The 13,145-nt window shown below is 38.9% G+C and overlaps 1 protein-coding gene across 3 annotated transcripts in view; it reads right to left on the bottom strand.

Annotated features, from left to right (window-relative positions):
* TBC1D19 (TBC1 domain family member 19) overlaps nucleotides 1-12,766 on the bottom strand; it is a 52,019-nt gene extending 39,253 nt beyond the window's left edge. Inside the window, exons 1-3 of one of the 3 annotated variants that reach the window (XM_064449260.1) lie at nucleotides 12,588-12,766; nucleotides 2,510-2,582; nucleotides 1,673-1,718 (exon numbers count right to left, since the gene is read on the bottom strand). In XM_064449260.1, coding sequence (XP_064305330.1) covers nucleotides 1,673-1,718; nucleotides 2,510-2,582; nucleotides 12,588-12,686 — 218 coding nt within the window. In that variant the 5' untranslated portion in view covers nucleotides 12,687-12,766. The remainder of the gene's footprint in view (nucleotides 1-1,672; nucleotides 1,719-2,509; nucleotides 2,583-12,587) is intronic. The other 2 variants (XM_064449259.1, XM_064449258.1) reach the window with 2 other exon arrangements.
* Nucleotides 12,767-13,145: the final 379 nt, after the last annotated feature.

The following is a 13,145-nucleotide window of genomic DNA, read 5'->3' as shown; positions in this document are numbered from 1 at the left end:
AAGCATTATTTTTAGAAGTATTTCTTCCTCATCCTTTCCTATGGACACAAACAAAGATATGTAAGTATTAATAACATTTCAACATGAGTTCTTCTTATATTACAAATAATATTTCCTCATCATTTCACATATTTGTAAAATAAAATCAAACATTCCTATGAACAACACAGGTATTTTAGAAGTGTATCCTCTTCACATCATGTCATCGTTATGACTCCCTGGAACTTGTACTATACAGGATATTATATTTTTTAAAAAGAGAACTTTTTTTTTGAGGATTTCCTTTTAAAAATCAATAGTGAACACATATGTGTCCACAGCAATTAGAACATTGTGGTGTTGACCTAAGCAAAGTTGAATATCCATTCATAAACTGCATTATGCCAAAATATAAAAGCCGCAATAAAACTTTAAAAAAAAACCAAAACCTAAAACAAACCACAAATTTGTCTTCTAGTAGCGCAGATTATTTCCAATGAGTTATTGCCAAACACTTCACCCATTTTAACTGTCTCAAATGTCTTTCTGGAAAGAAAATTTACACAAAGATCCTCTTACAGTTAGTCTGAATTTTCATTTTTTTAATATATATTCAATCAGATTCTATCATCTGATTTTGGGAAACCCTCTCCAAATTTCTTCTCATTTTTAACTGGTAAGGTCATTCTTATGCTTGCTGCTAAGTTTTTCTGGACAACTCCGTGCCTATGTGTAAAATGGAATCAATACTAACAGATTTCAGCAATGCTGTTTCTTGGCTATTCCACAATGCTCATGAAATCACAGTATTCTGAGCTAATTTCAATTTTCCAGGGCTAATTTCATTATTGTTTCCAGCTTATTTCCATGACCTCAAAGAAAGCATAAGTCCAAAAGACAGGTAAATATTTTTCCACTGAAAGATACGATGAAGATGAATCCTTACTAACAGATACATTTACAAGTATTTTACTGAATCGAGTCACTCATACTACTAAGACACATTGTTCAAAACTGGTAACTCTAATAAGCTTATTTAAATTACCACAAATAGATTTGCATACACATTTCTTATTATGCCGTTGCACTTATGGCCATACCTGTTATGAAATTAACCTTTCCACCTTGCCAGAATGTAAAGTAAAATGTAAAAATGTAACTTACGCTTCCCAGAAGTCTAACCCAAAGTCTGCTAAACAATTATAAAAAGGGAATTTCACAAATTTTAGCTGGTTTATAAGCAGATCCCAAGGACGATGAGCACTGATCTGGTAAGTCTAGAGATCCAATATCTTAAAGATTTTAAAAAAATAATTAATGCAACAAATATGTGCAATGCTGTCATAAACATCTGAAAATAATTAAAATTACTTTGCAGCAACTACCTCAGCTACGGAAGTATTATATGATGACTGTTGGTACCTTTGGAAGTAAAACAACAAAGAAATTACTGAAGTAACTAAAAAACATGGTGATATTTGTTTCACTCAATCTTTAAAATGTACTTGAGTCCAATATTTTCACTAAGATGAAAAAGAAATAATGGCACTTTAAAAACAGAAATTAAGCAGGCACCCTTGGTATGACAGATCTTGCAGATAATAGTAACACATCCTCCATCTATATATACAAATGAATCAAAAGTAAATAATGTGAGTAGAACTTATTAAAAAAAAATACTAAATAAACTCACACGTTGAGTTCACTATAAACAGCATTCTGAAGCTTCTTTTCCCAACCTGTTAAAATAAAAAAATATCCAGAAAACAACTTTAGGAATTAATAATAATGGAACATAAATCAGAGGCTGCTTTACAGTCATGAGAGTTTTCTGTCCTGCCTCAATTCATGTCTACCCACCAGACAGACAGGAAGAGATGAAGAAACCTTAACCTAATTAAGATAGGAAACACTGCAAGTTGGGACCTGTATAAAGGTTGAATAACCTTTATTTCCATATACAGATGAAATAATTACAACACAGTTTTGGTTAAATAATTATATGCTATTTTTTCAAAGTCATCGTATTATTAAAACAACTATAAATATTAATAGGCACAGCATTCCTAATGATTATAAATCTTATATCTCTTATCATCAAATCTTCACGTTATAGTTACGTAGCCTACAACTTCCAATGGAAATTGGAGACTTAGCTAACGGTAAAATTTTCAAGAGTACCTCCATGAATGCTAATTTCCATTTTCAGAAGTGACTGAACTCCTGTATCATTCAGAACTTTCAAAAAAAATTACCAGTATCTTATAAAATGACAAAATCACTTTTTCACACACTTATTCACAATACATGCATAGTATGTTTTTCAAAATGCTGCTGGAATCCAAGAACTTTTTTCCATTTTAATTTTCTCTCTCTCATTTAATAACCTCAAATCACTGAATATCTGCTTCTGGCTACTGTCAGCAACTAGACAGCAAGCTGCACAAGCTATTATTTTCAGCATGTATGTCACACATATTCTTATATTGATCTACACTATCCACAAATGTATCAATGAAGTCTTACAAACCTGACGTCTTCAGAAAATCCTTAATATCTTCTTTTAGCGATTCCAGTTTAATTTCTGGTTTGTGTAGGCTAACCTAATATAAAAAATAAATAAATTAATAAATTAATAAGCATCGAGCAAGCACTAAAAAGCAAGTAAATTGTGTATTTTAAGTTATGAAAAAGAAGCATACATGCTTAAGGTTACGCACAAAGCAAACTGCTTCCTACTGACTTGACGAGGGTAATTGCAGCCAAAAAAAAAAAAAAAAATCAACTTTTTCCTGACTCAATGTCTTTGCTTTTATATCAGCGCTAAAAGCTCTACGTGGGGAAGGAGAGAGGAGGAAGAGGGAGTATCCAGTGACATATATGCTTAATATTCTGAGCAAGTACCCTACACACTTAGCATAAATGCTGGACCCTACACATTAAAAGATTGGTCATAAGGCACACAAGTAAATAACCAGAAGCCACTCACTATATTTTACATGAAAGAATCAAACTGAATATGTTCCATAACTTCTCACTTAACCTCCCACAGTTCACCTCTTTCAGATATGAAATTCCATCTTCAAACTTCAAATAAAAACTGTGGACCAAGCATTCCTCACTGCAGCTGTGACTACCAGGTTATTAAGACTCTTGTAATGAAATGCACATAACACAGACTATTAGGCACCAACCAGTTTTACAACCGTACCACGACACTACCAAGCAGATGTTGCTGCAGATTTTTCAGCAACAGAAGGAGCAGCTGCTATAGCATCTCCTTCTTCCATAGTCAGAACAAGAGTAGAAAACAAATAGACCACAAAGGTCCAAAAGGACAACAATCAGAAACCCAAGAGTTTCTGTGAAGTTACTTCTAATACTTATTTTCCTAAAATACTGAGTGTGGCAATAGCTGATTAACACCAGAGGACAGAGCTAGAGGTTTAGAAAATAGCAACCCTGGCTGCTAACTCAAAAATAACACTGGGAGATCTGTGTGCAACTTACTCCACTGCCATGACAGCTCAAGGCATACGTTAGAAGCATATGGACACATCACCTACCTAGAAATGTGAGATATCTCTTACCAAAAGCTACTCAGCAATATGCTGTAGGCATATTGCAGTAAGTTTTGCTGCTATTAAAAACTAACTTTCACCAGCTTGTGCAGTTTGCCAGCCCTAACCGCACTGTTGACAGCATGGCATGCTAATTTAGGTCCATCACACCCAACTAACAAGCTCCACAATCCTATCATTTGTCTTACAGTTCACCTACAGAACACGGTATTTGCTGTGCTGCACACCTTGCTGGAAAAGTTGCTCGAGATGAATTCATGATGCAGAATTCTAAGGAAATCTTTCCATTTTCCCTAGTTGGAAGGGGGAACGGTGAGTAATGCAGAGAATCAGCACTTCTGCTCTTAAGTCACCTTGCCATTACAGCTAAGGATGGCTTTTGTATTTGGTTTACCAACTGCAATACAAAGGGACTGTAAGCATGCTTTCTGAGAAAGAAAGGTGATCATAAGCACAAACCATAAGGTGTGGTGAGTTGCATAACTCTCATGTCAAATGACACATACCCTGTTCAGCACAATGGTAAAGGCAAGCAAAGGATCATCAGTAAAGGCAGGGAGAAAATTATTTTCATGGGACTTCTTGGGCAGCTCGCAAAATATCCCTCTAAGCAACAGCCTCAAGGAATGTCTTATGAAGGATTCCTTCTGAACCTACTTTGATGGGGAGTCCTACGTCTGTTTTGGACTGACGTACGTCAGGCTGAGTTTAATTTTTTTCTGCTGCAAGGCAGTGGTTTTGTACCTCTCCTGTATACATTTTAAATACAGTAACGTGCATCAAACTGGGCAGATTGTGCGTTACTGTTCCTCAGAAGTTGTTGAGCACACTTTATAAATGTTCAACTTTGTCTTCTGGGTTAAATATGGCCAATTTTAAACCCAAAGTCCACTGGCTGTTTACCTGTGGGGCCTCGTACGCATGCTTCAAAATCCTTTTTAGACGCGCAAAAAAAAAACCTCTAACAAATACAATTCATTGACAGATGATGAATCACAATAAAAAGAAGAGCTTTACAATCCACTAAAAAGTGGGTTCACTGTCTTGACACTGCAAACAGTGCAAGAAGTGAGAAAAATGCAATCACAAGAATAGTATTTTAATTCTCTGCTGTTCACACATTTGTAAAATTTGTGAGCTTCTGGCTCACTGAGGAAGGTCTGAACCTGATCACTCATCCTGATGATCTTTTTTTGGTGGTTTCCTGGAAATTGATTCAGCATATTGCATTAGGGGGATAAAGGAGTTCAGTCCACACAGATGACCTTCCATTTTTCCCGTCAGCCCAAAAGATAAACAGAGGACTTTCTTGTAAGCTGCTGTTCCCAATAGAACCCGTTCCCCAGCTGCAGAACAAAAAAACATGTGACTCTCTTGTATGCAGCAGGGTGGCAGTCCAAAAGGCAGCGGGACAGGACTTCGGGGAAAACTTTCTCCAAGGACTACACTGGCGCATGATCTCCACCAGTTACCCCCAGCTCTTCGCGCCTGTTTATTCAGTCAGGTTCTATTTCACTATTCCTAGCCCTGTTGCACCTGTGGCAAATATTCCTATGATAATCTTTAACAGAACTTTTTTATTTTTAGCCTGTTTCCTGAGTCCTTTTCCTTCTCTTGGCTGCAAAATGCTCTACACTGACACAAGTTTTCATGTAAGAAATACAAAAATTCTCCCCCAAATTATGGATGCGTTCCCGTCCCCACTCTTGTCATTTCAGGATGCAATTGCCAAAGCCTCTCCCATTTCCGTTTTTCCTTTTGCTTACTTCTGGATTATGATTGATAGATTCCTACAGTGCTATGCAGATCTACAGAGCCACAGAAACTGCTGCGGACTCATTGTATACTGGATTGCTTATCAGTTTTCAAATCAGAAATTAGATACCTGAAAGGTGAGAATCTGGCAGATGGCCCAGCCAGCGGCTGCAGCCAGTTCTAACACAGAACAACATACCCTAGCTCTGTGTAATATAACCAGAGAAAATACTTACTTTGGTAAGTGAAAGGAAATCCCTTCAGAATTGCTTTGCTGTAACTTAACAGAATGGTACCTCTTTGCAATTTACATGGGTGTTTATGGGCACTAAACTGAGGAATCAAGGAGACTTAGCAGAGCTGATGTTCCAAAAATACTAGACTAGGTCTCCCCCGTACTCTTATTTTTCCTTTGGACTAACTGGTCTAACTTATTTCTGTGTTGTACTATGTTGCAAAAACACATTTAGGTATTTTGGTAGGGTTTGTTTGTCGTAAACTGCTTGATACAAAGTACTGCCTAAGTATCATTTGTATTTTCATCCACTATGTTTTTTTCTTGTACAAGGTGACAAAATTTAATTTATATAAAAAGCATTACTATGATTTGCTCTGATAAAAATGCCTGGCTAAAGTTAATTAGGAAAAATGTACCTTGATGAAATTTGTATTGGTGAACTGAATTAATTTCCTGCGTGATCAAAATGCAGCATATACTCCGGTAGAACTACAGACTCTCCCAACTTCAATCCATAGATCTCGATGAACAAGTATCTTCCTTTTTAAAAAAACAATCTGGTACTATCAGGAGGCTATCACAAGCAGGGTAAAGGAGAGTGAACAATATATTGCAGCAACCCGTGAAGGCAAGGGAAGAAATCATGCTATTCAGAGGCTCAGTCAGGCCAAGACAGAGTCCTGAAAGGAGACAGGGATGAATGCAGTGTAATTCAGCATGGAATAACAAATGATTTTAATAGAAGTTAATGCCTAACAGTTTCTCTTACAGTATAACTGGCACTGTGCATGTTCTTACAGATAGGGCACTGGGGTTCAGGTGTTGGGTGTCCACGTTTATCTACAGTCTTGGTCAGCTTCTTGCAAATCACGAAGCAACCACCTATTAGACATTCCTTCATAAAACAAGCTATCACTACAGCATTTGTTGACACCCTCTTGTCCTTCAGCTATACAGAAGAGAAAGGACAGTTTTGGGACCTTCAAAATTTTGCCAAACCTTCTGAAAGGCAGCTAAGGTACCACTACCAATCCTTTGTATGTTCTGTGCACATCTTCTTTGCGTTTGGTTTTGGTAAGGTATCCTGCTGAGATCTGGGCAGTCACCATCATGAGTGATACTCTAAATTGATTACATTTTCTGTACTTGGATGCCAAAAGGGAAGAAAATCCAGACATTCAACATTGATCTGGCTGAAAGCAAGCAAAAGGATGGCACAGAGCTAGTTGGAAAAAGTTGGTGGGTGTAGTAAATTGATTTGTAGAGCAAGTGAACACAAAGAGACAAATCTATTTGCAAATTTGCATCTAAATCTGGAAATGGCATTCAGTCACCATGAGTGGAGCAGCATTGGTCATGCTGGAGGGCAGATGAGCCATCAAGGCACAGCACTCAAAGAAGTATGGGAAAATACCTACCTAGAAGACAGGCAACATACTACAAACAGGAAGTTTGACAGAACAAAGTGTTCCAGCATAACTCCAGTGTTAAACTATTTCTTTTCTCAACAAGAATAAACACTGCAGAGAAGTGATCCAACTGTACTGAAATGTGGAATTGCATCAGGTGAATGCGTATTTTTATCCTGCTGCAAACGGTTCTGCAAATAACTTTACACCATCTAAATATTTTTACAAGGTATCCACCATAACTTCTCTTCAGAGCCTTTCTGTTTTAGACACGTATGTATACTGCCAGAGCATTTATTGCTGTTCATTATGATTTTGCACAAGTGCACAATGTTTTTAGCTTTTATTGCTGTTATTTCCCAAATTACAATAAAGCACACCACCCCAAATATAGTCCAGCTTTAGCAGAAATAAATTTAATGATAGCTAATATTCACCTTTTCTCACATACTCCTTTCTGTAATAACTAGATTTTATCAGTATCAAGCCAACTTGTTAAAAACCACTTCAAGTACAACCACAACAATTTCAATGTGAACACTCCCTAAACACTTAAAATCCTACAGATTTAAGGGAGCAATTTTGGTTTTGGTTTATACGTTTCTGTAACAGGGAGAGGAATCATTCTGAGCATAACTAAACACATTTCAGTAAGTATGAAACCCTGATTACATTGACAGTTTTCCAACGCTCATACATTTCTACAGCAATTACACAAAGGGAAAAAGTATTTTGAACTTTATTACGCAAGTAAAAATAACCTAGCAGTTGAAACAGAGAGCTTCAATTAGCCTCATACAGAAATGAATAGCTTCAAATGTTATGTTCTTCCTCAACATATGCAAGATATGTTTTTAATAATATAATTTTGATGTTTTAATGAATTGTCTAGGTTTTATTTGAATATAAAATTAAGTCCTGTAAATAAAATACACACGAGGCAAAACACACAATCTGCATTACTAAAAAAAAAACCAAAAAACCAAAACTGTGCATCAAGCTTGCAGTGCTTCCGAACTCCATAATCTGTTCAATGTAGTCACAACCGCATTCAATTTAAAAATTCACTGCACTGCAAATGTTACTACTGAACCATTTAAACCAAAGTACAAGCTCTATCAGGAGGGGATTGATATCAGGGCCCTTTGTTAAATACAATGCATGAAAAGGAGTCATTAATTATCTACGATGACTCATGAGTCTACATTTATTTGCTAAGTTTTATTAAATAAATGCTACATTTCACAGAAACATTCTCCTTAATTTCATCTTTTACTTAAGTAGGGATCAGTATCAATTTCTTTTTTTAAGCGTCGGAGAAAAATGTCATGAAAATAATATCCTCAGACCATCCACTCCACATAAACATCTTTGAATAATTTATCTGTACTCCCTTTAGAAGCACACAGTTGGGCAATACCCCAGCTGCAACATTCCTAGTGCTCCCAAGGCAAGCTCTTCTTCTTAGCCCCATGTGAAGTCTTGGGAAGACTCTTACTTCTCACTTTAATTAATATTTTCTTTAAATCTTTGTGGTATTAGTCACAGGCCTGTTCAAAGAGTGATGGCAGAAACCTCTCCTCTAGACAATAAGTCCAATCATGACATTTCCTAGCGTATATCCTCTCCAAACCTTGATCATGCCTTCAGGTACCTCCTAAAATGTTTTCTCACTCCCAAACTTAATATTCAATTGTCAGTGTAGGGTGGGGTGTCAGGGCTGATTCTTACATTCAGGTTACCACTTTTAGCCTACTTTGCCATTATCCCGTTTTTCTACAAGTTCTTCTTCAAGTTGTCCCACTACAGACATACCTACAAAAACCAAATCTGACATCATCTACGCAGAAAATGCCCAGAGGAATTCTTTGTATTGTGAGTCTGTCTTGTTCAATTTAAAACATAATCTAGAACCTTTATCTTTCATTTTATTTTCACCCCCCATTCTCAGAAAAGACCTTTAGGAATAAACTACTGAAGCTTTTGTTTGGCCCCTCCTTCCCCCCTTTTTTTAAAAAAAACTTTACTTGTTATTTGCCCCTGGCCACTAGAGGATCCAGGCAACTCAGAGTCAGACTGATTGCTTAAGACTGATTCATCTTAATGAATTAATAAAGCCTGGCTTCCTTCAAACATGATGAAAAACAAAGTTTCTGAATTGTCTGCAGATGAAAATGTGTTAAAAAGGTAACACTTTTTTCATGTCTCTGAACTGTTCCATTTTTATTGTCAGTTCACTGACAAAGATTTTCCCTAAAACAGAATTTTAGCAAAATTTCACAAAAAATAGTTTTTTCAAACTGCATTTTGTGATTGAAGATGTCCATGTCTCAGTTTTTCTAACCACCACTAATGTTTACCTTAAAAACATTTACATTTCAGAAAGGGAAAGGAACAATTAAGGCAAAAGCAAACAAATTTGGTTACAAGCCCACACAGTGAATGGTGTGCCTGAGAAACTGAGATCAGATTTCTCCTCCCATACCCAATAACCCCAGCTGCAATTCTACCTGTTGAAAAGCTACAATCTAATATTTTGGCTCTTTGTAACAGTTACTCTTTCCTTTCAAACAAACTACAAAATATGCTCAGAAGACATTCCAAAGCAAAAGACAGACACATTTATACCCTTTCCTGCATTAATCTCTTTGTATTAACTGCAGGCACATTATCAACATACCAAAACTCAACCTCCAAAATCAACATAACGTTTATGTTCCAAATCCTCACTAACAAGCATATGACCCTACTTCTATTTCAATCCTCAGGACAAAAATGTGATAATCTTGGTATCCCCAGAGCTAAAGCTGTGACAGCAAATCACTGGGTGCCCATGCCAAACTTATTTCAAAGAGGTTGTGTACTGCAGTCCTTGACGCTAGCTTGGGCTCTCAGTGACAGCCAAGCATAGCGCTGGCGTGATCAGTTCATAACCACAGGGCTACTCTGTCAACTCTCGCAAATAATGTCAGGATATTGCATTTTCCCCAAAATTCTATTAACTCATGAAACAAACAGTTCATTTTTGAGTTCTCCTTCCTAGACATTCAAAGAGGAAATGAATTTACAGAACAGAGTTTTTGTTAAAATACTGTTTGTGAAACTACATGACCTCTCAAAAATTTCAGGCAATATTATAATGGACTTCACAATCCATTCCGACTTTACATTCTGACTCCTGTTTTCTCAGAGACGGTAAATATTTTTGAGGAAGGAGTATCAGCAATGTCAGTTTCTACACTGAGAGATAAACAGCAATCTTTGTAAAGGTAAAATATAACCACAGTATAAATATCCAAAACAATAAGTAAGTTTTATTCTGATACAGTGCCTCAACAGATTTCTCAAAATACAGTATGCTTCCCAAAAACCAGCTTAAAAATAATAGAAAAATGGACCACCTATAGATCAATATTGGAACCAGTGCAGAATAAGCATTGTTCAGAAACTGACTGTTAACCAGCAGACAAAAAACCCACCATGTCCTATCAATAAACTGGAGTTCTAGTGTGATGCATAGCAATAGCAAAGACTTCACATTTGACAACACAACTACAGAAATAACCCATGTAATAGGAGGGAAACCAAGCATTAATTTAATACAGAGAATAGCAAAATTCAGAAACCTTCAGAATTCTGTACAGCCACTAAGGGATGAAGCAAAGATAAAGAACTCACTGACAAGGCCTTTCCAACTGCATACTATAGTAATAATATGGCTATACAAGCGTTATAAATAAACAAAGGCTATACTGTACATGACAGAACATAAATGCATGGTCAATAAAAAAAAAATTCAAGATCAAGGAGAACATACAGATTCCTGACAAACAGGGCATACATTTGGCCCTATTAATTTAAACTACAAGCTCCAAAAGATGACTCTTTACACTGAGAATTCCTCTAGCTGATGTACCTAAAAAGCTTTCCAGTCCTTCAGATCACTACACTGAACTATAGCTCTGATTTAATCTTCTATTACAAACTCTTCAAACATCTACTCCAAGAATCAATCTGCATATTTGTTACCCTGTTTATTTTCTTTCCCCTTAGTACTTCATATGACTAGAGTAATCTTCCGACCTATATATACACATGGTTTTTTCTTCTCCAAGAAATTTGTAAAACACTGTTCTGCAAAGCTATGACAACAGATTTGGCTGTGGTCATTACACTGTATTTATTTTATAGGTCATCTTTATGCTTTAATTATGCAGAGGTTCTGCTTGTATTGAGCAAATTGACGTGCTACAGAGTCAGGGGGGGATTTAGGCATTTAACTGCCCTTTCAGACATCAAACACTGCAATGGAAGGGTAGTGCTAAGGTCCTCAGAGTGTCCACCTATACAAAATGGCTGTCCAAAATAGTCATCCACCAGCAGCATTTAAACACCCCAAGTCCTGACAACACCTAGCTTCCTCGTGTCCCAAAACAAACATGCGAAGTATCAAATGACTGTGAAATCAGGCCTCACGGGAGACAGACACAAAAGAACAAATGCAGAAGTGAGTACAGACAGGTTTATTATAATCAGTAACAGAGTTGTTAATTTGGGATACCGAATTCCCCAACACTTAGCCAAACCCAATGTCTGTAACTCTTTTATAATTCCAGCCCCCTTCAAGTCATGCACATTTGCTTAATCATATCTAGAGAGCAGCTAGTTAAGAGGAGCAAAGCAGACATTTAAAAAAGCACTTAGAGACCAAATCAGCAAATTTAAAAACAACAAAAAAACCACAATGAGAACACAGTGATGTCACTTTCTATGGAAAGCTGTGGGGACATTCAGAGAAGAAGACAATGTTTCATTCAAAAACCTAACAAAACTAAGGCAGACAATGGACATTCTACCCTAAAAATGCCGGTACAATTTTAAGTAGTGTTTGGGGGGCCGGGGGTGGGGAGCAGGGACAGACAGTCGGGGACAGACACCAAACCAAACCAAAATCAAGCCAAACCAAAAACCAAACCCCAAGATTTTATAAAACCCAACCCAACATATTTTGGTAACGCACAATAATTGTTATAGCACCACTACTATGTTATTATGGTCATTACCATTGTCACAATTTTAATCTGAAATATCCTAGATGAAGTTCAGCTGAAATATGAAAACCTGGTTTCAAGCTCAGGTAAGTTACTAAATATAAAAAAGCAGCTGTTTTCCCAGCTGCAAGAATGTACTTTCATGTAGGTTTCTTATGTATTTTCGCTTCCTTTCAGCAAATCCTCATTTTCTCGGGGGCACTCTGGAGGAGGAACGAGTGGGGGATACTTAAAGCTTTCCAAATTAGAGATCAGAAGACAAAGCGCTTCGTTTCAGGAACGATTTGAAGCAGTGAGGTTTCAAGAGGACGGTCTTCACATTCACTGCGAAACCCTTCAGTCCGAGGGGGTGAAACTCTAAATACAGCTCTAGAAACCAACCGGCCCGCTTTCGGGCCCCGTGGAAGAGGGAGGGAGGGACGGAGAGAGGGAGGGAAGGGAGGGAAGGGAGGCCCCGGGCCCCTGCCCCGGCGGAGGCCCCACGGGCCGGGCCGGGGGCGGCGGCCGGGAACAAAGCCCCGGTGAGGGGGAGCGGGAGGCGGGCCTGCGGGCACAGCGGCAGGTCGGGGCTCACCCGGGCCTGTCGCTCCAGCTGGGAGTGGAGGCTGGAGCCCTTCAGCCGCTGCACGATCCGCGCTATGGTGAGGGAGAGCCCGCTGTCCGGGTCCAGCATCGCGGCGCGGCGCCCCTGGCCGCTGGAGGGCGGCCGCACCGGACCGCTTTCGCCGCGGCACCCCGCCTCCCTCACCGGCGTTACCAGGCAACTGCGGCAGCGGCGGCGGTCCTCCGCCCCGGCGTCCGGAAGGAAAGCGGTACCTCACAGAAGAGTTCCTCACCGCCGACGGTGACTCGAGAGGGACAGCGTGCCGCACGGCGTGGCGCGGACCCCGCCGCCCCCTCGGAGCTTGGCCCAGGCGGCCCCACGCTGCCGAGACCGCCCCGGTGGTGCCTTCAGCTGACGCCTCTCCCCGGGCACCTGGCAGGCTTCCTCGGGTCTGCGGGCCGTGCCCGTCTTGGGCTGGATAACGGTCAACTAAGGCTCCGGCAAACACTTCACGCCCCGCTTCTGTTTCCTAAATAAGCGTTTATGTTGTGTCACTGCTGGAAAGGAACTCGGAAATAAGTGTAAGGG

The sequence above is a fragment of the Phalacrocorax carbo genome, chromosome 4, assembly GCF_963921805.1.
Source record: "Phalacrocorax carbo chromosome 4, bPhaCar2.1, whole genome shotgun sequence".
Classification (NCBI taxonomy): Eukaryota; Metazoa; Chordata; class Aves; order Suliformes; family Phalacrocoracidae; genus Phalacrocorax; species Phalacrocorax carbo.
The sequence above is the reverse complement of the archived record's forward strand: the minus strand, read 5'-3'. Positions and strand labels throughout refer to the sequence as shown.